This window comes from Fusarium venenatum (assembly GCF_020744135.1).
Source record: "Fusarium venenatum strain MPI-CAGE-CH-0201 chromosome Unknown EDB82scaffold_2, whole genome shotgun sequence".
Lineage (NCBI taxonomy): Eukaryota > Fungi > Ascomycota > Sordariomycetes > Hypocreales > Nectriaceae > Fusarium > Fusarium venenatum.
Genome location: NW_027072130.1, coordinates 6,783,834 through 6,804,654, shown reverse-complemented (window position 1 = coordinate 6,804,654; position 20,821 = coordinate 6,783,834). Strand labels below are relative to the sequence as shown.

At 46.7% G+C, this 20,821-nt stretch overlaps 10 protein-coding genes across 10 annotated transcripts; 2 read left to right on the top strand and 8 right to left on the bottom strand.

The window, feature by feature from the left end:
- Positions 1 to 751: 751 nt before the first annotated feature.
- Positions 752 to 2,809, bottom strand: EDB82DRAFT_180311 (uncharacterized protein). Its single transcript, XM_025735653.2, has one exon. The coding sequence runs from the start codon at positions 2,642 to 2,644 to the stop codon at positions 1,034 to 1,036; it is 1,611 nt and encodes a 536-aa protein (XP_025586338.1). The 5' UTR covers positions 2,645 to 2,809; the 3' UTR covers positions 752 to 1,033.
- On the bottom strand, positions 2,810 to 4,105 carry EDB82DRAFT_180310 (uncharacterized protein). The gene is made up of 2 exons (XM_025735652.2): positions 3,763 to 4,105; positions 2,810 to 3,712 (listed from the first exon to the last, which is right to left on the bottom strand). The coding sequence occupies exons 1-2, from the start codon at positions 3,988 to 3,990 to the stop codon at positions 2,975 to 2,977; spliced, it is 966 nt and encodes a 321-aa protein (XP_025586337.1). The 5' UTR covers positions 3,991 to 4,105; the 3' UTR covers positions 2,810 to 2,974.
- A 2,074-nt stretch (positions 4,106 to 6,179) lies between these two features.
- Positions 6,180 to 8,154, top strand: EDB82DRAFT_575500 (uncharacterized protein). The gene is made up of 2 exons (XM_025735651.2): positions 6,180 to 7,384; positions 7,442 to 8,154. The coding sequence occupies exons 1-2, from the start codon at positions 6,350 to 6,352 to the stop codon at positions 7,898 to 7,900; spliced, it is 1,494 nt and encodes a 497-aa protein (XP_025586336.1). The 5' UTR covers positions 6,180 to 6,349; the 3' UTR covers positions 7,901 to 8,154.
- Positions 8,095 to 8,999, bottom strand: EDB82DRAFT_475757 (concanavalin A-like lectin/glucanase domain-containing protein; the record flags this gene model as incomplete). The annotated part of the gene is made up of 2 exons (XM_025735650.1): positions 8,095 to 8,178; positions 8,232 to 8,999. 2 exons carry the CDS (start codon positions 8,997 to 8,999, stop codon positions 8,095 to 8,097), a joined length of 852 nt encoding a protein of 283 aa, XP_025586335.1.
- A 385-nt stretch (positions 9,000 to 9,384) lies between these two features.
- Positions 9,385 to 10,604, bottom strand: EDB82DRAFT_500433 (uncharacterized protein). Its single transcript, XM_025735649.2, has 3 exons — positions 10,542 to 10,604; positions 10,313 to 10,480; positions 9,385 to 10,256 (listed from the first exon to the last, which is right to left on the bottom strand). Exons 1-3 carry the CDS (start codon positions 10,585 to 10,587, stop codon positions 9,682 to 9,684), a joined length of 789 nt encoding a protein of 262 aa, XP_025586334.2. The 5' UTR covers positions 10,588 to 10,604; the 3' UTR covers positions 9,385 to 9,681.
- A 697-nt stretch (positions 10,605 to 11,301) lies between these two features.
- On the bottom strand, positions 11,302 to 13,130 carry EDB82DRAFT_500431 (uncharacterized protein). The gene has a single exon (XM_025735648.2). It carries the CDS (start codon positions 12,717 to 12,719, stop codon positions 11,379 to 11,381), a length of 1,341 nt encoding a protein of 446 aa, XP_025586333.1. The 5' UTR covers positions 12,720 to 13,130; the 3' UTR covers positions 11,302 to 11,378.
- Positions 13,131 to 13,749: 619 nt separating this feature from the next.
- On the top strand, positions 13,750 to 16,232 carry EDB82DRAFT_180252 (heterokaryon incompatibility protein-domain-containing protein). The gene is made up of 2 exons (XM_065607142.1): positions 13,750 to 14,147; positions 14,201 to 16,232. Exons 1-2 carry the CDS (start codon positions 13,763 to 13,765, stop codon positions 16,006 to 16,008), a joined length of 2,193 nt encoding a protein of 730 aa, XP_065464944.1. The 5' UTR covers positions 13,750 to 13,762; the 3' UTR covers positions 16,009 to 16,232.
- Positions 16,233 to 16,862: 630 nt separating this feature from the next.
- On the bottom strand, positions 16,863 to 17,909 carry EDB82DRAFT_475753 (uncharacterized protein; the record flags this gene model as incomplete). The annotated part of the gene is made up of 2 exons (XM_025735645.2): positions 16,863 to 17,411; positions 17,460 to 17,909. The coding sequence occupies 2 exons, from the start codon at positions 17,907 to 17,909 to the stop codon at positions 16,863 to 16,865; spliced, it is 999 nt and encodes a 332-aa protein (XP_025586330.1).
- Positions 17,910 to 18,040: 131 nt separating this feature from the next.
- EDB82DRAFT_500425 (chaperonin 10-like protein) lies at positions 18,041 to 19,445 on the bottom strand. Its single transcript, XM_025735644.2, has one exon. The coding sequence runs from the start codon at positions 19,139 to 19,141 to the stop codon at positions 18,113 to 18,115; it is 1,029 nt and encodes a 342-aa protein (XP_025586329.1). The 5' UTR covers positions 19,142 to 19,445; the 3' UTR covers positions 18,041 to 18,112.
- Positions 19,446 to 19,552: 107 nt separating this feature from the next.
- EDB82DRAFT_575493 (uncharacterized protein) lies at positions 19,553 to 20,786 on the bottom strand (the record flags this gene model as incomplete). The annotated part of the gene is made up of 2 exons (XM_065609961.1): positions 19,617 to 20,786; positions 19,553 to 19,566 (listed from the first exon to the last, which is right to left on the bottom strand). Exons 1-2 carry the CDS (start codon positions 20,329 to 20,331, stop codon positions 19,553 to 19,555), a joined length of 729 nt encoding a protein of 242 aa, XP_065464943.1. The 5' UTR covers positions 20,332 to 20,786.
- Positions 20,787 to 20,821: the final 35 nt, after the last annotated feature.

The window sequence follows — 20,821 nt, the reverse complement described above, 5'->3', positions numbered from 1 at the left end:
AAATGTGGATTTGACGTAAGTGGCCCAATACTACTACTCTCTAGGGAACAAAAGAGGTACTCTACGAAGACATCAACTGACATGCAAATAGGGTATTAAGCTTGTAACGCTATCGATCGATGCAACTCCGTTACCTTATCACCACCCTGAAATACCGCAGTCGACGGATCTAACTTCATAGCACCCTGAGATTCCGAAGTCGGGATTGATCTTCCAATACTTTGACTATTATTTGACCGAGGAAGATGCTTTAGGGCGACCGCAACGTCCGGTATGCTTCGCAACGTTCGTGGATGAAAACCCCGAGAAGCTTAGCCGTATTGTGGTTTGACATCGAGTTCATGAAACACATATGTTGAAACTGGAATCCATCACCATGGAATCCAATGATGCACAAGCAGCTGCGGAATTGGGATTCAGACGAACTGACAATCGATACAGCGATCACAAAGCTATTGCTTATGAACATGAGGAAACCTTCGAAATCGACGGACGGGGCGGAGAACGGATCAACAAAATAATGAGATGGTGGTTGAAAGGCGTGATGGTGGGGTTGACGGTAAGTCTTTGATTCTGGCTATGAAACAGGAGGTCTGACTTAGTTCAAGATACAAACAAATCGTGACCGGGAACATGAATTTCTTGGTTCGATTGTTAAGAGCCAAAACTGCGATGGTCTAGAATGTGGTACTGAGGAACCTGGAAATCGTACTATCGTGGGTTTTTGGGCAAGAATGGTAAATTGAAAGAAGTGACCCGCTTTATATCAATGCTAATTAATGAACAAATGCAGGACACGGAAGAAGGATTTGAGAATTTGGGACTTGTACTCTGCTAGACGAGTCCAAAAATCCGGCAATTGCGGGGAGCGGACATAATACGCAAACTAGTGGGCAGCAGAAGAAATGGCCTCCTGAGTCTTAGGGTATAAACATAAGTGGTCTAAGACCAATAGTCTAAGGAACATAAAGTGGCCTACTAATTTCGTCTCTTATGCTTCCAGTGGCTAATTTTTCTGATACCCTGCGGGCAATCAAGAAGTGTCTTCTTCATGAGGCATGACCGTCGGGAACAGCAGTGAGTCCATTACTAGGTGTTTCATGTCATCCGTTACCAAATGGATTGATATATCGACACCATTATCAGTCCAATACTTTTGGAGGGGGCCAGGTGCTTCCTTGATCAAAACATTGCCATCCATCTCCGGTACAATGCCTTCTGCATAAACAGATGTAGAGCCAAGCCCAAAATCGATTCCATAAACCCCAGCTCGTGCCCAAGTCGTTACCAATACATGACGGCGACCCAGGAATGCTTGCCATATTCGCTGAGGAGACTTCTCGTAGGCGAGTGTGTGGATGTGAGCGGATATGTTCGATGGATTGGACGTTATCTTAAGGGTATCGCGGACCTGGTTGGCTACACCAGTCGCGTTGGATCGATCGCAGACTTGTGATGCAGGAAGTTCGATGTTCATCATGATAATAGGCGACCCAATGAATTTGTTGTCTAGCTGAAAAGATGGCCTGATACCATAGACGAGGTCGCAATGGAAAGGATTTTTGTCGTTCTCTAAGCGCCGCGCGCGGGCTATGCAGGACCATATATGAGCCAAGATCGCATCGTGCTGGCTGAGCCTTTGTGTTGAACCCTCATTTGCTTTCTTCCATAGAACGTCGACTTGTTCTTTGCTGAGGTGAACAACACATTTGGATACCGGAGAAGTGATATCCCAGTCTTCCCAAGGCATAACGTTGCCTACTGGTTCGAGTTCCGGCTTGTCGAAAGGCTCCGGAATCTTAAATGGCCAGGGAGGTGCTGAACCAGGAGCCCACCAGTCATATCTGTGCATCGGTAACGATTTGGCTTGTTTTACAAGATTTTCGTCTGGGTGTACAATATTGATGTCTCCAGCGGCGAGTTTGTCAACAATTGCAGGGTCGAAGATGGGTGCCGGCCGAATGGCAGACTCTCCGCGAAGTAAAGATTGGCTGATGGAAGCCCAGTCTTTGAGAAGAGACATGAAGGTTGTGGCATCAGCGAGAGGATGCGAACCGTTCAAAGCCAGGACAAATCCACCGCAGGTCATTTCAGTTATCTGGACTGCAAGGAGAGGATATAATCGACCGCTTTCATCTTTGATGACATGATTTAGTGGCTTAGCTATCGGCACTGATGGTAGGAATTGTTGGAACCGCGTGGACTCGCAGGGCCAAATGGGATGTTTGGAGATTCTGTTGAAGGGGTATAAAGAATCGAGCGCAACAGAGCTTTTGGCGTAGACGAATTCCACACCAGGATCATTCTCGGTTCCAAAGTGCGCGTATAGTCGTCCAAAGCGTCGCGCATGCGGAGGGAAGTGCTTGGCTTCTGGTGGGACACTTCCGTCTGTAGACTCAACAGCCTTCAAATGTCCGCACCATTGAGGGTAAGACTGTAGAGTGGTGGATAATGCTCTGCGCAGGTGACGGCCAAAAAGGTATTCGTTGCGGGCGAGTAGGGTTGGCTTTTCGTAAAGCCAGATCGCAGTGGTGTTGGAAAAGTTGGCGGCTGTGCAGTCGAGAAGGGATAAAGGGACGGCTTTTTCTTCACATTGAACAACTAGTCGTGTTGATTCAACGATTGATATATCCTGATGGGCCATGGTTGAAGTTGGATGTCAGAATATTGAAGTTCGGTGTACTGAAAAGACTCTGCGGGAATAAGGTTAGAACACAATAATGCGCCTTATATACCAGAATTTAAAGACATTTTGTTCGTGTTGTCAAAATAAGATCCCGCCCAACCGTTTTGGGGATGGTTCAAGATGATTCATTTCGGCGAGCTCGATTAAGTAATAGTTCCACAATCCTAATATCTCGGCGTGCATAAAGGGAAAGTCGCATATTTCTATCTTACCTAGATATCTGACTGAAATGCGATGTGACAACGTGTCAAGTCCCTCAAGCGCGGTCATGCTAGAGCATTCAGAGTATCATGCTGTTGAACCCGATGTCCCGTTCTTGAGCCAAGACAACAGACTTCCAAGTGAATGGACGGTTGCAAATTCGTGGCCCTTGAACAGCCCTTCAACGGTCTCCGTAGGATGATCTTCGATCCTGCAGGCCTTTTTTTGAGATTCACCTCCTGGAGAAGATCGCCAGCGCTTTAGGTCGGAAACACTCTCGCAATCATCCTTCGGATCAAGAAGAACCGGCTTCCACCCAGCATTGATCGATCCAACCACGTCCTTTGAATAATCATCACCAACATACACTTTCTGCCAGCCACTTAGTTCTGTCTTGGACTCGTCCAAATTCCGTCCACTGCGAGCGCTGATGATTTGGGCAAGCATGGATTCGGCGGCGCTGAAGATGCGGTTGTCTGGTTTTTCGACACCAACATCGTAGGACATACAGTGAAAGTCAATGTCATAGATGTTGTTTTTGATCTTGTTCGCATCTGAGTCTGTACCGTAGCGTAAAGGGCTCACATTGATGCCGAGAGATGATAGAATGCTTGGAATGCGATCGTCCGAGTTGGTGATGACGCCGACAACAAGTTGGTCGTAATGCCGAGATGGGCTGCCTTTCAAGCCTTTGAAGGCTTCGACAAGGCCTGTCTCAGTTTCATACCCCTCTCTAGAAGCAAATCGGTGAAGGAGTTTGGGAGCTAGATCTTGGGGGAGAGTTTGGTCGTCTTTCAACAAAGGTGTGAATGTATTGTGAATGACCTGAAGAACATCAGCACTGTCCCGAGATAGACACCAACGCTGAAACCAACATTTGTCCACCATTTTGTAGCCCCAAGACCTGTCTCCTTCCCAAAGTTTGGATTTTTCTTGGACTCTTGCTTGATGGTCGATATCAAAGTCGATTGCAGCTCTTCATCGCTGAAGTCGGTAAGACCGCACTGGCGAGCGACTTGTGCGTATTGCTGCGCGACTGGCTTGACAGGTCTTATGAGGGTACCGAATGCATCGAAGCATAGAAGAAGATTTCGCTTTGACATGATTTGTTGGTTTTCAGGACAATCATAGAAGAGTAAGTTCTTGATGAGTTCTGTGCTTTGACGATCTCCACCAGAGTAAAATGATTACGTCAGCCGACCAACCTCTCTAGTGAGTCTCTGCAGTCAACGCGAGCGGTCACTTCACGCCAGTCGTATGTGTAAAGGAAAGTAAACTACCCGAAAATCAGTATATCTAGGCCGCTGTGGTACAGTCTATGTCGAATCTAACCTCCTGTCCATCCAATCGCTAAGTCTTTATGGCTACGAATGATAAAGTCTTTCTTGCTGGAGAAATCTGTTCTTCTGTCACTTGCTATCTTCCTTCTAATCCAATTTTGCTTTATGCCACCATACCTTTTCGCAACCAGAACTGCCACTGAATGCAACATACACTTAGACCTGACAGGTACCTACAACCTGTTCCTCGTCCGTGGGTCACCTCTTGCCAGTGAAAGGACCGTATGTCGTCAGCAACAATACCGGCGCGCGCCTGGATACCTTGGAGATAGATAGTAAAATATTCAGCGTACAGATAGGTGGGCTTGTATTTCGCTGCATCTGTCGATGCACATTCAATGGGGTTTTTAGCAACATGGATCCGAGTGACTGGAACATCCAATTCACTAGAATTTGCGCGTGAAAACGATCACCCTATGAGAAGTCTCCCCACAGTCCAATGCAGACAATAATTCAGTACGCTTTCGCACTTATATTGAAATACTTAAACAGTGAAGTGCCACTGAAGCTCCAACATCCTCTCAAAGTCTATAGTTGGTCGCACATTAGGGAAGCTCGCGGTAGGGGAGTGGAAGTCCATCGACATAATCTCCACTTCGACAAGGGTAAACTCAACGTTACGCAATCGGCTTGTGAAGTAACTGTTAGTATTGAAACTCTAGCAAAAACTGTCGTTCTGGTGTGACGGGGTCGGTGGTCTCAAATTGGTCTCGAGTCTAGGCCCTCTCTCTCTCAACTAGGGCTGGTAAGTCGCCGCGGTTGTAGTTCTAGATACCACGATAATCTTGTACCAAAGACATGATATTCGTCGCCGGTCCGACGCCTATACTGAGCTGGGCGTCGGCTGATTGCATAGAAACAGTGTAGATGTGGCCAGAAATAATGGGCGCGTTGGTATCAACACGTACAGTCGCATTGTGATCGCCTTTTGATGTATGGAGGCAGGGAATTTTTGCACCTCATAATCGATTTGCCTTTTGGCCATCGACTACAGCGATATAGGGCCATTTCATTTCTGTTTGATATTAGGTGAGAGTGATGATACGCTATACTCCAACTGTATAGGCAAGCTCTTCAGGAAAGAAAGAAAAAACCCATTTCCACGGAAGCCGTCCGGAAGTTCTTTATCAAAGGTAAGGCTCAAAGAGCCACTGCCGGTGTTTAGGACGATTCCACTCACTGAAAGCCAGTGTGCGATGACCGAAAGCGACATACTGAAATATGTCACAATAAAATATAATAATTTTCTTGGGCTTGGATCGAGAAAAAAGCGTAACTGAAAGAGATAAAGTGCAGATTGAGACATGGCATTATAAAAGAAAGACAATACCGAGATTTTTTTGATTGATTGTGTGAGGTTTGTCTATTTCGTTTTGGCAATATTGCTATCGTTCTTGACAGCGCATCAGATGAAAGTCCCACTCTGATATTCTACTGCAAAAAGACTAAACATTAGAGAGCAAACTACGAACCGTTACATAAACGGCTTCTCGTTAGGTGCTCTTGGCAAGATCTCGTAAATGCAGGGTAGTGTTGCCAAAATAGGGAGAATGACACCTGAAAGGGAGTTTGAGGCTGTGTAGGCGAGATATACGGTAGTTGCCGAACATGGTCGGATCGAAGATTTATGCAATTTTAGAGTCAATATCGTAGTGTCATTATCCTGTAGGTTTTGAGAAGTAGGTGAGGCCTCTCCACGAAGTTTATTACCACATGCAAGGTTTGTGTGATATCTTACTAACAGTCCCTCACCCAACTACAGGGCAAACATGTTAGGATACCATCCATACTCAACCACGACTCGTCAGCTCTGATTCAACTTGCGTGGCTGAGTAGAGATCAAAAAGAGCTGGCGCCACAGATTCTGAAGTCATGGAACAGTCATTGCGCGTTAGTGGGAGTTCCCAAGATGTGATCGGCGGTGGCTGGAGGATTCCAAGTTGCACCCAGGACGGATGACCTCATCATCGTCATATTGCACCACGAATCCCACAAGAACAAGCCTGATTTATTTTACTTTACTTTGGATTTACATCCGAACCATTGAGACTTGGTTTCTTGTTCCAACTTTAACATTCAATTCTTCATTCCAGTATTGAACGTCGACAGATATTATACAACCATGCAGGACGACCACAACAAGGATAAAGAGAAGCGTTCGAAATGGAAGATCTTTAGCTCCTCAAAGGACAAAGACAAAGACAAAAGAAAAAGCCAAGACCTCCAAATACCTCCAGCTGCAACAACATCAGCTGCAGCAGCAGCGGAAGCAGCCGAGACTTCAGGAGATTCGACGTATGGAAGCAGTGAACCCAATCACTCGCTCACCACAGATGGCGGCGACTTGAACAACACAAGGAGCAATGTCAACAGTACCGGATTGAGCCCTGGCAAGACGCCAGACACTACAACGCCTACTCCCAACCCCAATGCCAACTTCAACACCAACACTAACACCAACACCAATTCCTGTCTCAACTCAGGCCCAGAGTCTTGGACTAGCCCGACCATCAAGAGAGAAACAGTCACCAACCCAAATACTGGGCAAACGATAACAACTACAACTACTACTACAACTACCACCACCACTATAACAAACTCAAATGGCACAACTTCCACCATCGAGGAACCTCATCCCGTCATGGAATTGCCCACTGTCGCAAATGAAGACGTCACCCCAGTTTCCCCGCATCCGCCGCCACAGCAGCAACCAGCAGTCCCTCCTTCACTTCCTGAACCCCAAAACAACTCCCTGCAACCACAGTATCAACCGCCTGTTGAACCGCCGGTCCCAATTTCTGTGTCTGTGCCTCAGACAACACCCACGCCTGTGGAGCCATCGCCAATCACACCCACAGCCCGTCGCAAGAGTCTAGAAACACCAGGTCGACGAATTATTCCACCCCGCGATCCTGTTCCTTCGCTAGCTTCAATTCCTCCATCAACCGCACCCTCAGTTGCAGACAATCTCAGTTCACCAACAATTCCCGAGCGGAATGTCAGACGATCGGCCGAGTTTGTACCCGCGCCGTTGCAGATCGGCCAGGGCGCATTTCCACCACCTCCACCTCCACAAGATAATAAAGCCGTCAATTATTCCCGGCCTGCTAGTAAATCCACTTTTGCGAATCTCAGGACCGCTGCGGCAGGTATTCATGTAAGTCACTGACTACTGAGATCAACTTGTGTGCAACATGCTAATCGCCATATTCAGGGCGCTGGTGAAACACTCCGTGGAACATTAAACTCGACCGTTGACAGACACTTTGGTGGCACCCCAGCAGCCATCGAAAAGAACCAAGCAGCCATCGAAGCAGGCCGTTACGAGATCGACAAGGGAAAGTTTTACCACCCTAATCAATACCGTTTACAAAGACCACATGACGACAACGGCCCTTCAAGCGACGCACCGCCCATCCCAGACGCACAGTACGATGACCCGCCATTCAATATGGGCAACACAACAGGAAGTCCCGCCGTAATAGACAGTGATAGAGATCGCCGTCGCAGCAGGCTGGGCAGTTTGTTTGGCAAAAGTAGCGTAAGGGCTTCATCTCAGCCAGGTGCGGACCCCATGACACCAAGAACTGAAAGGCAGAAGTTGAAGAAGAGAAGCAGTTCAGGACCAGGGACGCCAAAGTTAAGTGTTGTTGGAGAGCGAGTGAGTGAATAAATATGAACCACCGCTACGCAATTTAGGTTTCAATATGTTGGCCTTTGAATTGGCATCAAATTTGCTTTGAATTTACGATTGGAAAGAAATGACTGCAAAGTATTCACATTGAAGATGCAGAACACTTGGGCAAAGTTGATTGTTGTTATTCTTGACATACGTATATAACATAGGGAAATGATCATCTGTTACATCTACTTTGAGACGTAGTGAGCCACATAGGCGACCTCCATGTGGTTTCCAATTCCATCCTTGGTGTTGCTGTTGGGCCAGCCAGGCTGTCATTCATCATATTAGCCAACATCTTGAACAGCATAAAGGTATTACTTACCCAGTCTCCACCAACGGCGACGTTGAAAATGATAAACAAGGGACTTTGGCAAAGTGTCTTCCATGTGTTTAAGTTTCCGATCTCCGCACCTGTAACGCGATGAAAGACGTTGCCATCACGGTACCAGGTAATCTTTTGTGATCGGAAGTTGCTGTTGCGGCGATCAAACTGGACGCGCCACGTGTGGAAGTTGCTATCGGGGACATCAATGTTGGACGCGATACCATTAGGCTCATTGCAGATTCCTCCAGGTGTTCTATCACAATGGACCGCACCATAGCCGATCTTCTCGCCGTTGATGTTTTCGAGAATATCGATCTCTCCGCAGGCAGGCCACTTGACGCCACGGCGGATGGATTCACCCAGGAGCCAAAAGGCAGGCCAAATACCTTGCTTGCTCCTAGCAGAGTTACCACCGAGTCTGAGTTTGGCTTCGACTCTAGTGACCTTGCCAGCTTTGGGAGTGAGAGTGTACTTGCTCTCGATGCGAGCAGAGGTCCATCTGCCATTGGATTTCCGGGGAATCAACATGAGGGAGTTCTTGCCAGTCTTGCGCAAGTTATTGGTGCTCTTGACGTAAGCTTGGACTTCATTGTTGAAGTTTTTTTGACGCTGGATAATATGCCATGTGTCTGTGCTGGGAAAAGTGTTTGCTTGACCCTCAAAGCCTTGATGCCAGACGCGTTTGTAGCCGCTGTAGTTGGGAGGAGTTGCCGCTACTGCTGCGGCGAGCAAGTAGGTGTATATGATAAACCAAGAAGATACCATGATGGTGATGTTTTAACAGGAAGGGTAATGGGAGTAAAGGAATGCTGAGCGGTGCTTCCGCGTGGGAGATCGGAATAAGTGCACTGAAGGAGAGTCAAAGAAGACAGGGGATTAATGGTTTGCTGTGGTAGATTCCTTCCTCAAAGATTAGGAAGTGGACCTAAAGTTATATACATTTTCTCGTCTTCCCATCATCGATATCCTTCATTTCTACCCCTCCATCACAAGAACGAAATATTGTCTAGACTGATAGACTCCCTCGTAGTGAACAATAGTCCAGGATCTGGAACATGTCTCAGCCGCTTTGGTTCATCAAAACAACGAGACTATGCCAAACGCAGAACTTATACCAGATTCCTCGACGCCACCGTTGGCAATAGTGTCCAATATCAGGCAGTTTACGGAATTGTGGCTGGGGTTTCGTGGAACTAAGCTTTTGTTCCTGATTCCAGGGGACAAAGGTTAAAAATTAAGCATAGGCATACCCTTGAATACAAGGAACGTGGACAAGAAGTGAATCTCGTGGCGTTTATTGGAACCTGTATTGGAAGGGCAAATCTGGTGGGAAATGTGATGGGATAGAAGAATGTGCATTCAGCCATTTCCATGTTACTTCAATACTATTGAGAGTGGCGCAAAGTTTCTTGAGGGAGAGAAAACTCCTTAGTATTCGTTTGCTATCCTAGTCCATTGTAGCCATCGTACGAACGACGTAAAAGAAACCCCTCGTGCGAATAAGAACTAGCGACACGACGATAATGGTAACCAGGATCGCTATAAAAAGGAAGATTAACCAGGGGTTTGACAATAGCCGTCCAATGAGCATGGCAAGCAACATCCAAAGGGCAATCCCCATCATGGCTCTATCCGAAAACTCCTGCGCATGGACACCAGCAAGATATCCACCTCCCTCGAAGTTCATCATGGCGACGCAAAGGACAAGACTCGCAAATATGAGCAACATGTCAATTGCTAGTATACCTGTCGTCCATAAGGCCCAGGCGTTGCCTTCCGCGACTGCTATGCCGATGGAGAAGATGCTGATAAAGATGGACGTGATAAGAAAGGCGACCATGACTGCGCCGAGTTTCTTGGGAGTCTTGTGATCGATAGGCTTGTCGATGGCTTCCCTGCATTTTTCCAATGTGTCTGATGATTCGGCTTCGTCGAGGTCTTTGAGGACGGCTTGGGCGAGGTTGAATGTTGGAGGGAATTTGCTCTTGCATGATGTATGTCCGTCAGTGACTCTACACACTCCTAATAATATGTTAATAAATATCCTCAATAGCAGTAGATGTGGGAGATAAACTTACCTGATGAACCAAATTTGTACCAGTCTGGTATGATATCGGCCGTGGCTGTTTCACACTCTTCTCCCCAAATGAGAGCTATCGTTGATCTTGGCCACTGGATGAGAGCATAGTTCTTCTCAGCTGATGTTCTACATCCTGCGAGAACACATATCGAAAGAGCGATAAGGCCTGGAGAGGATCCAAGGTTAGTACATCCAAACCAATGTAACTAGTCGATAGATTACTGTACCCAAGTTCCAAAAAACAAGCCAAAGAACGGTTTTCATCGTGTTCATCAGCCTTACGAGCCAAGACTAGAACAAAATGATTAGACTACTCCACAAGGACAAGGTCCCCTTTTGTAAAGGTTGGCATGAACCCCCTCAGAACAACGGTCAAGTAGGGTCCAACGCACACTGTTACTCTGAAGCACCGCCAAGACAGCATGCTACAAAATCACCAGTAAAACGCCCAATTTTGGACGATCTTGTCGCTATCAAGGATCCATGTATTCAGCTTTAATCTCTTTCTCTCAGAGCCTGTCTGGTGGGTAGAAGAAAAGTTGCATTCCTAAGTCTTAGGGTACAAAAATAAGTAGTCTAAAAGCTATAGTATAACGAGCATAAGCTAACCTGATAATTTCGTCTCTTGTGCTTCCAGCGGTAATTTTTCTGGTACCCTGAGGCCTGCATACACGAATGATCGAAAAACCGACTTCACCCCTGCAAGCTGAACTCACTGGCGAGTCGTGAGTGGTCAACAGGGGAAGGGCACAGCGGAACGGCGTTTTTAGCTCGGGCGGCTATGTAACAGAAGGACGAAATGAGGATAGCCAGAGTCAAGGCGGAATCGTTCCTCAAAGGTCGCGACAGGGTAGGGCTTGGCGTTGATAACTGCCGAAATTGATCAAGTTGAGGGGATAAGCTTATGCGAGAAGCTTATCTTTAAAGTGCAGAAGCGGGACTATTTTCGACAAATTATACGATAATCATACGAAAGGTACAAGTTGTAGGTGATTAGATATCATTTCTATTGTCTATAAAGCGCTAAAAACATCATAATATTTTATTTCATATCCCTGCCGTTCTTAAATTTCCTGACTGTAAGGGTAAACAACCTGGGTGACAGCAGGCCACTTGAATATCTTGTGCTCTGTATCCGTAGCGGCCTTTTGGAAGTACTGCAACAAATCGTTCCACAGACCGTCAGTGTTCTCCTGGTTGCTCAGGTCCACGGGCTCCTGGTCATTGGCAATCTGGGAAATCTGAACACCGGCAGCAGCGAATCGCTTCATAACATCATCGTGATCGAAGCACTGCTCAATGGTTCCTGTAACAGCGACCTTCTTGAGGAGCTCAGGGAATCGGGGCTCCTGAGCACTGGCGCGTCCAAGACCAACACCGTCGATGATATCGAGGGAGTCAACCATGGCCTTGACAGACTTGAAACCTCCAGTGGAGAAAACCTTCATGTCTCGTGTCAGACCTTTGACAATCTCCTCGGCCTGGGTAAGGAAGTAGTTTTCGCGCTTGCGGTTCTCCTCCTTGACGTGAGCAAAGGCAAACTTCTCGTAGTTGCCACCAGAGAGCTCGAGGAAGTCAACCTTGGCCTTCTCAAGCTCAATGGCAAGAGCCTTGGCGTCCTCAGCGTCGACACCGCCGGGGGTGTACTCAATAGCGTTGGCCTTGATACCAACGATGAACTTGGGGCTAACGCGGCGCTTGATCTCAGCAATGACCTCGAGGACAAGACGCATGCGGTTCTCGCGGCTGCCACCGTACTCGTCGGTTCGGTTGTTCGTGCGAGGGGACAAGAACTGGGCAAGAAGATAACCGTGGGCACCGTGAAGCTCAATGCCGTCGAAACCGGCCTTCTCGAGGAACTCGGCGGCGTGGGCGAAGCCGTTGATAACAGTAGCGATGTCCTCCTTGGTAGCGGGTCGAGGAACACCATATGTCTTTCCGGGGCTGCTGCTAACGAGCTGAACATCAGAAGCACTGATGGGGTTGGGCTGAATCCACTCTTCGACCTGACGACCAGCGTGAGAGACCTGAGCGATCAAGAGGTTACCAGTCTTCTTGGAAACGGTAGCCAATTCCTTGAATCCATCGAAGCGACGACCCTCAAAGGGCTCATCAGCGGGGATGGTAAGGTTACCGGGAGCTTCCAGGTTCATTCCATCGATGATAACGTTGCTGGTGAGAATGGAACCCCAGCCTCCAGCTCCCCAGTTCTTGTAGAGGGTGATAAGTTCGGGTGTGGGATATCCTCGGGCAGAGACATCGTTGGCGTCCCATGTAGCGAGCTTCTCAGACATGGCAGCCTTGAGGAAGCGGTTGGGAGCCTTTTGACCAGAAAAGACATATTCGAGAGGTTCAAGGAGGCGAGAAGGGTCAACGACCTCTGAACCGTATCGTGAAGGAGCCATTTTTATGATATTATTTATAATTGGAACAATTGATGTAAAGGGGTATAAGTTGGATAATGAGAATGAAGAACGATATGGTATAGCATTCTCTTATATATTTGATCTTTACTAATGTCCGTAAAAATTCATCACGGACCCTTACGAAAGCCCGTACGAACAGACCAATATCGATATCCACTTGCGGAGTTTGTGATGGAGCATTTTACCTCGGTACACGAATCATTCGTGCTAGTTTTACGGAGAATTTACTTATTTTAGCCACACGATCGAAAGCCCAAAACTAACTTTGATGAAACGTGCGATTTTAACGTTGTTTGTATGTATTTGTAAGCCAGCCGATTGCCGTGGAAGCTCAACAGAAAAGTGGCCAAAAGATCAGCACGTCATTCCCAGTACCGGGACAGAATTTGAAGGATCTTTAGCAGCTTCGCTATTCACGTCTTATTTCCTCCAGAAATAGTGACAAAACCAGCCCTGGAATTCGGTGTAATAGTTGGCCCGAAAACAGGCTTGATTTCTCAGGCATTGACGAAGTATTTTAAGTGAGTCTATACCGCCTGTTTCTTCACCGCCCTCTATAATTGATTGCATCATGTATATTCCATTATCACATCTCCACATGTCCCTCCTTTTTTGGAATGCTTAGTACTGTAGACTGATCCGATTGTTGTGTTAGATTAACAATTCAATAAATTACGATAATAATCAAATCTGACAATAAGTGATCTTTTTCTATCAATGGAAGAATGTAAGAGGAACGGAGTAATTTACTGAAAATCCACCTTCAAGACATTATGCCAAACGGCGTTGTCCCTGTCGCACAGCAGTTGGCAGTAACAATCAATAATCTATGATTATTGAGACCTATCTTCTTTTTAATATATCGTACTATTCGATCCAGAATATAGTAGTTTAATGTATTACATGCAAGTTGTGATTGGCACACCGAGCTTATAGACCTTATGGGCGGTAGTACCTCCATGTCTAAGAGGGGTTCAATATTGGTCTTCCAGGTAGGAACATAAGCACAGCAACATTCACATATGGCTCGCACAATGCCCAAATCCTGCACCGACTGTCAAGACATCCTGCGTGCCATCGATCAGATCTTCAGCGATGGGTTGAATAAAAAGCCCGGATCCGATCCCTTCAGCCCCTACGCAACAGGCCACTTCACCAATGGCATACACGGATGGAAAAAGGCCGCAACCCAAGGGGCTTGCACTCTTTGCAGAACCATGTACTTCTGTCATAGCTCTGAAAAGATGAAAGAAGTCCATAACATAATAGAACGAGATGGCCCACTTCTCTGGGAGTTGAGTGGTGCTTGTTTCGACGACTGGATTCGATTGGCGTTGTATACAAATAAAGCTGGATGGATAGGCACGCAACCCATTTTCCAAAAGCTGTCCATGACTCAAGAAGAAGGTGATTGAAACATTTTCTCCTCGATCACTTGTGACTAATATCTTCTTCAACAGCGCATCAACTCGAGGCACTGGGCGGTCATGCAGGTACCTCGACATGGGGTCAAAGGTCTGCAAAGTCATTGCGTGACTGGTTGGACGAATGCATCACATCCCATGATGAATGCCAGACTGTGCCAGACTGTTCGCTCCCAATGCGACTCATCGATGCGGTACCGTCTGGCTCCGGCCCTAAACCCACTGTCCCGATCGACGACATAAACGCATTGTCAATCGATGCTATGCCTCACGTCAGGGTATTCCCAACAAACACATTGCCCAAGGACACTCCGTACCTGACTTTAAGTCATTGTTGGGGAAAGTCTGTACCCATCAAGCTTTCGCATAAGTCACAGTCTCTCTATGAGAAGCGAATCCCGATAAAAGACCTCTCAAAACCTGACGCCAAGGTTTTCCGAGAAGCTATTTGGGTTACTAGATGTCTAGGATATCGTTATCTATGGATTGATGCGCTGTGCATCAATCAAGAAGACGACGATGAAAAGGCGACTGAGGTCGCTCGAATGGACCAAATTTACAGCGGAGCAACAGCAAATTTATCTGCTACATCTGCATTGTGTGGAGCTGAAGGTATGGTTTTCACAAGACAAAATAATTTGTACGAACTGTTTCCTTGCAACTGGAAGACAGTGGAAATAGGTCAGGAAAAAAGCGATTACCTGGTGGCATGCGTGGATGAGAATGAACTCAACGAGGAACCAACCAACAGACGGGCTTGGGTCTTTCAAGAACGCATTCTTGCACCGCGAGTCATCCACTTTTGTAAAAACAAGATATTCCGTGAATGCTCCCAAGAACAGATGGACGAATTACAAGACTATAGCCCTTGGATCAATATTCCCAAGCAGGTCAGCCAAGCACATGTCAATCTTAATTTGTACAAGGGCTTCGATGGTCTGGAAGAAGAACAAATTTTGTATCACCAATTTCGTTATCGCCTAGAACTCTACTCGCGCAGCGCTCTTACTTTTCCCCAAGACAGATTGCCATCAGTAGCTGGTGTCTCCAAGGCTATTGGCAAGTATATGGGGCTCGGCGAAGATCAGTACTTTGCGGGTCTGTGGAAAAATGATCTCCCAAAAGCATTACTGTGGCAAACCGAGTACACCCAGGGGTATAGGAATTGGGATCCTGAGCATGTTGGCTACATCAGCCCGTCATGGTCTTGGGCTGGATGCGAAGCACCTGATATACGGCAAAAGCTTGATACTCCACCTTTCGAAGACCTAGTTGATGTTATCAATATCTGGACGGTACCCTCGATATCTGGGGGCAGTCGGTTTGGGAAAGTCAGTGACGGTGGTTTAATCTTGAGAGGCCGTCTTTTCGAAATTCATCGCAAGAGGATTGGTGACGGGTTCTTGATATCCATACAAGACGGTGATGTCGACTTAAAGGATGAACTGTACTTCGAGTCCAGATCCCTACAAACCACCCGTGAAACTGGAGAGAGACCTGAAGGATTTCTGAAGGAGGTCAACATCTACTGGGACAGATACTTGAGAGATCGACAGCGTGCCAGTCTCCCATCATGGCAAGTTGACGCGTCGCTAAATTCTGTTCCATGGGATACAGTCGACCCAGAGACCTTGTATTTTCTGCCGATTAGCCAATTTCAGTATGAAGAGCGAGCGAGAACTCTCATTCACATGACAGGACTAGTTTTGCAACGTGACAACAACACTGGGAGATATACAAGGGTCGGGCTGTTTGACACTGAGGCCCCAAAGTGGGGTGGGTTCGACCATGAGCTGAGAATGCGTTTATTGAAAGGTACCATGGTAGAACTGACAATTATCTAATCTTAACATACCTCAACTGGGACTCAAGTTGGCTCGGAATCATGATATAGATATAGTGAGTTGCAATTCGACGCCGAGTTTAGCACCAACAAATCAAGGCGCAGCAACTTCCACCAACATTAAAAATTATATTAAAGGATCTTAGAGAAGTAAAAACTATTAAAAAATCAACGATCGAATATATCCTCAACACATTCTCCGCCCTTTGCCTGCTCCGGTTTCTTGGGTAGGTACGCTGGTAAACTAATCGGAGGATCTCTACTATAAGCCGGTGGTCTTGGTCCCATGCTTCTTTGGATTCTCTTTCGCTGTTTGGCTTTCCGAATTCGCCAGAAGTAGCAACAGCCGCAGGTCGTGAGTAGAATAATGGTGATCGGAAGAGCGATCATCAAAGCAATGGCCATGTTTCTGAGGCCTGCCTCGTCGCCTTCTGATGTGTTCGACATATTTAGGTTTCTGTGAAGTGATAATAAGTTTCCTGGGCCACAATCACTGTTAGTATAAAGCACGAATAGAAGACGGTGGCCAGTGCCTCACAAACAGTAGTTTTGACTTGAATTCCTTCTGTTTGATGTAGATATCCAGCTAAAGAGGAAAAAAGTTGATGATGATCTTTTTCTGGTAACTGAAACTTTTGTTTAGATGTTAAGAGGAGACGTCGAAAAGAAGTTCCACTCTTAACAGACAAGACAAACAAATAAGTAAGTAATTCATTCTCAAGACAATGATTCTGGCTTGTCACTTGGTTCGTGGTTTCGTGGCTGAGCTTTAGGTACAGGGGTTTCTTCAGGCTGAATCCACAACCAACCCATGGACCCATGACCTTAATATAACGTGGTTATCATCAAACTACTCTAAGCCTCGTTAGGCTGAGCTGTTATAATATTTTGTAAATTGCGATCACGCCTTGCTAGCGATTCCGCAGTTGGTCGTCCGTAAACCTCTTCCGTTTCCTTCGAAATCTTATCTGTCCAATCCTCGTTCCCGTCTCCATCATTACTCGATTTGGTAACAGACGTTCCCTTCAGACTGATTTTGCCTCCATCATCCCAGCACGCTTCCATAGTATCAGCCAAATTATGCAAAAATGCCGCGATACCGCCTGTTCCGCCTGCGCTGTTGTAAGTGTTGAAAGGGCCAGCTACAGCCCATCGCGGCGCTATGCTAGCTTCGACAATAGTGTCCAAATCTTGGACAGAGACGACGTCGTTGGAGACTAAGTGGCATGCCTCGCGGAAAAGAGCAAACGCTAGACGGTTGCCGACGAAGCCTTGGGTTTCTTTGTTAATCCTCACGGGACGGTGACCTGAGCCTAGATTTTTGAAATAGTCGATTGCAAACTGTGTTCTTTCAGGTGCTGTGTGCGGCGAAGGGACGACTTCGATCAGTGGCATTATATGAGGCTTCAGTCTCATTAGTAAGGAGTATGATAGTGAGTCACATGCACGTACTGGATTGAAAGGATGAACCACGAGTAGTCTTGACTTGTCTTCAAGGTCTTCCACCTGCTTCGAAGCCTGTATGCCAGATGTTGAGCTCCATAGATGTGCAATAGACGGAGCGAATTCAATGACTTGAGCCCAAGTCGATTTCTTAAAGTCAACGTTGTCGGGTCCTTGCTCCTGAACTATCGTCGCGTTTGAGCAAGCTTCTTCCAGGGAAGAACATATCACAATTCGACTATCAGACAGCAGTTGTTTGACAGATAGTTCAGTGCTGCTGCCTTCTTTCTTAGTTGATTCGAGGTACACTGGTAAGAGGTTTTCAATGTGTTGCTGCAGATCGTTGCGGACGTCGTACAGTCTTAGGTTGGCATTTGAATAGCGAAGATGTAGCGCGGCAAAAGAGAGACCAATGGTTCCCAAGCCAATGAGTGCAATGGTTTCTTGTTCTTTTGACATTTTGTAATGTTGTATTGGGAGTTGATTTAAAAGTAAAGGATGTTAATTCCAAGTTCTAATGTCAATCATTTCTAGTGGAGGAGGGGAAGTACCCGAGGTTACGCTGAGTCATGATACTGGAGCATAGTGTTCTGGCAAATAATTCCTATTTTTTTATTTTTAGATAGATTCTTTAATACTATAGATTTCCTATTATAGCGATTTCAAGTCTGTAGACTAACGACAATCTTCTTTGCTGAAACACCTTTGGCCAAAGTATTAATACCCAACTGAACAGACTCCAAGCCTTTTCCAACGACTTCCGCTTCCGGAACCGCCCTGAACTTGCCCTGTTCCAGAGCATCAGGTATGTAATCTCCAAAAACAGCCTTTGCAACTGGTGTACCAATAATACTTGTTGACATGATCGGCTGAGCCTTAACTTCTGGCAGCTGCGATTGAGGACCGCGGACACAAATAACCTTGCGCAAACCATCGCCGTGAGCAATGGATTGGCTGGCGCTATTCATGGCTTCTTCGTTACCGCTGGCCTCCAATGCTCCTGCGAGCTTCTTGCTCATGAGCAGTGAGCAGATGTCCTTGGTCACATGTGGGGACTTGTAATCAAAGACGTGGTCAGCGCCGAGGCTCTTGACGTATTCGTGGTTCTTGGTTGATGCAGTGGTGATGACTTCGTAGCCAGCTGCTTTAGCCAGTTGAATTGCAGTTCCACCGACACTGGCGGCACCGCCCCAGATGAGGACTGTTTCACCAGTAGGCTCGGGGTTGAGACTGGGGAATTTCATCTTGAGCGTGGCATCGCCGAACAAAGCCCATGCAGCTGTAGCGAGAGAGAGGGGCAGAACAGCAGCCTGTTCAAAAGAAAGGCCGTCGGGAATCTTGGAGGCGCAATCGGCTCGAATAGATGTATACTCCTGGAAAGCGCTGTTCGCATTGTCCTTGCTGGCGAGCGAAGTGGCGTAGCCTAAGACTCTGTCACCCGGCTGGAAATTGGTGACATCAGAGCCGACTGCCTCTACAGTACCAGCGACATCTTCTCCGAGGATGACAGGGTATTGAGACTCGGAAATAAAAATACCAACATGCTGGTTCGCAATGTCGACGGGGTTGATGGCCACGGCTGAGTTCTTGACTAGGATGTGGCCTTGAGCGACTTCAGAGAGGGGAGCTTCCTTCACCTCGAATGGTGACGTCTTTGCGGCAACGAGCCATGCAGCATTGTTTGAAGGCATTTTTTTTTAGCGATTGGCTATGGAGACAAGATAAAAAAGATTGTATAAACAAAAAGGAAGGTCAAGATGGAAAGCGGGAATGTCAGATATTTAGACCAGACTAGAGGATCAAATCTCGAAGGTTTTATGTCTTTCTGTGACGTCGTCGGATATTCCCTCGCCATCTTCAATAGAAATATTAGTAATTAAATGGGACCATCGGAGTGGCCGTGTCACCACGTCAATATCTCGTGGTTGGCCGGAGTTAAAGCCACGATTGGATTAGCGGTGTGCAATCGAAGAGTTTATTTAGTCCATGCCATGGTTTATAGTGTCTCAGACTAACTAATCCTATTCAATCTATAGGTGGATACGTCTTTGCTACCATAGCGTAACATTCTGTTAAGATCTGTCTTTCATCTCCTGTCACTTTCACAAATCTTTGGCTAAATTCGTGTTAGCAATAATCCATGTTCAAAGTTACCATGTTACTCACCTGGGGGTGGAACTTGAAAGGTGCCCTCCTGAAGTCCAATATCACCCTCTTCCAAATTCTGTCCTACAGCTGACAGAACAAGTTTTCGTGCCAAAACTAGTGACTCCTCTGGAAGACCCTGAGCTGGGGTCATTATCTCATCTACCGGCTTTCTAGTATTCTGTAGCTCTATAGACTCCTCGGGAACGGCCTCACTTCGTCCAAAAGTCATTGCCAACTTGATCTTTGGTAACAACCTCATCCAAGTTTTCGTGGCGGCCGTTTTCGGTAGGTCTTTCTCGGGGGCAGACGTGACAACAGTAGTAACTACCTTGTTCTTGTCCGTTGAGCAACAAGGCAGTTCTGGCGCAGCCTCCGGTTCGGACTCCGATTTAGACTCTGGCGTAGGATTTGGCGGACTTTTCTGAGGATATGTCGGCTTGGCATCCCTTTCTTCCATGGGTAGTCCCTTCGATGCCAAAGAGGACTGGAAAGAATCTATATTGACACTTTCAGGAAATCCAAGCTCGGTAATCATCAACTTCATCTCTTCTTTTGAAGATACATCCTTAGAAATCTGGATGTACGAGTACAAATGCATCGCCAGCATTGGATATTCCTCCAAGTTCAGCCCAGTCTCTTTCAATGAACGCGCAACCGAGGCCAAGTCCATCCTTTTCTCGAGATACGCCATACGACTCTGAACAGCATTCTTAAGTCCAACCAGTTCAAACATGGTTGCAGCTGCGTAGACGCGAAACGCAGTTCCAAGATCTGAGCAGTTCCTCTCGTCCTGTGAATCGAGTTCGGGATTGAGACATCGATATGTCCCAGTGTTCAGGAAGTAGATGACGGGCACTCCTACATCATATGGGATTTCTTTGACGTCGATGCTATCAAGAGATTTTGAGAAGAAGGGCTTTGCAGCTATCCGTGCTGCTAGTATTGGGCATTTACTGATGGCTTTTCTGGAGACAAGGTAAGGGCCTTTGCCTTGGAAGTAAATTCGGCAGACGTCATCATCAGCCGACCTGGAGATATATCAGCCTTGCTCAATCATTAGATATGATGGGTGTAAGGGTACTTGCGCGTTATGTGGCGGGGTTTTGGTGTCGGAAGTCATGGTTGTTGTATTTTGTGATCGTGGAAGATGGAGAGTTGTAGTAGAGATGGTGAATTACTTGGAAGTGCAAGATAATCATGAACGGGGCTTTTAATATATCACC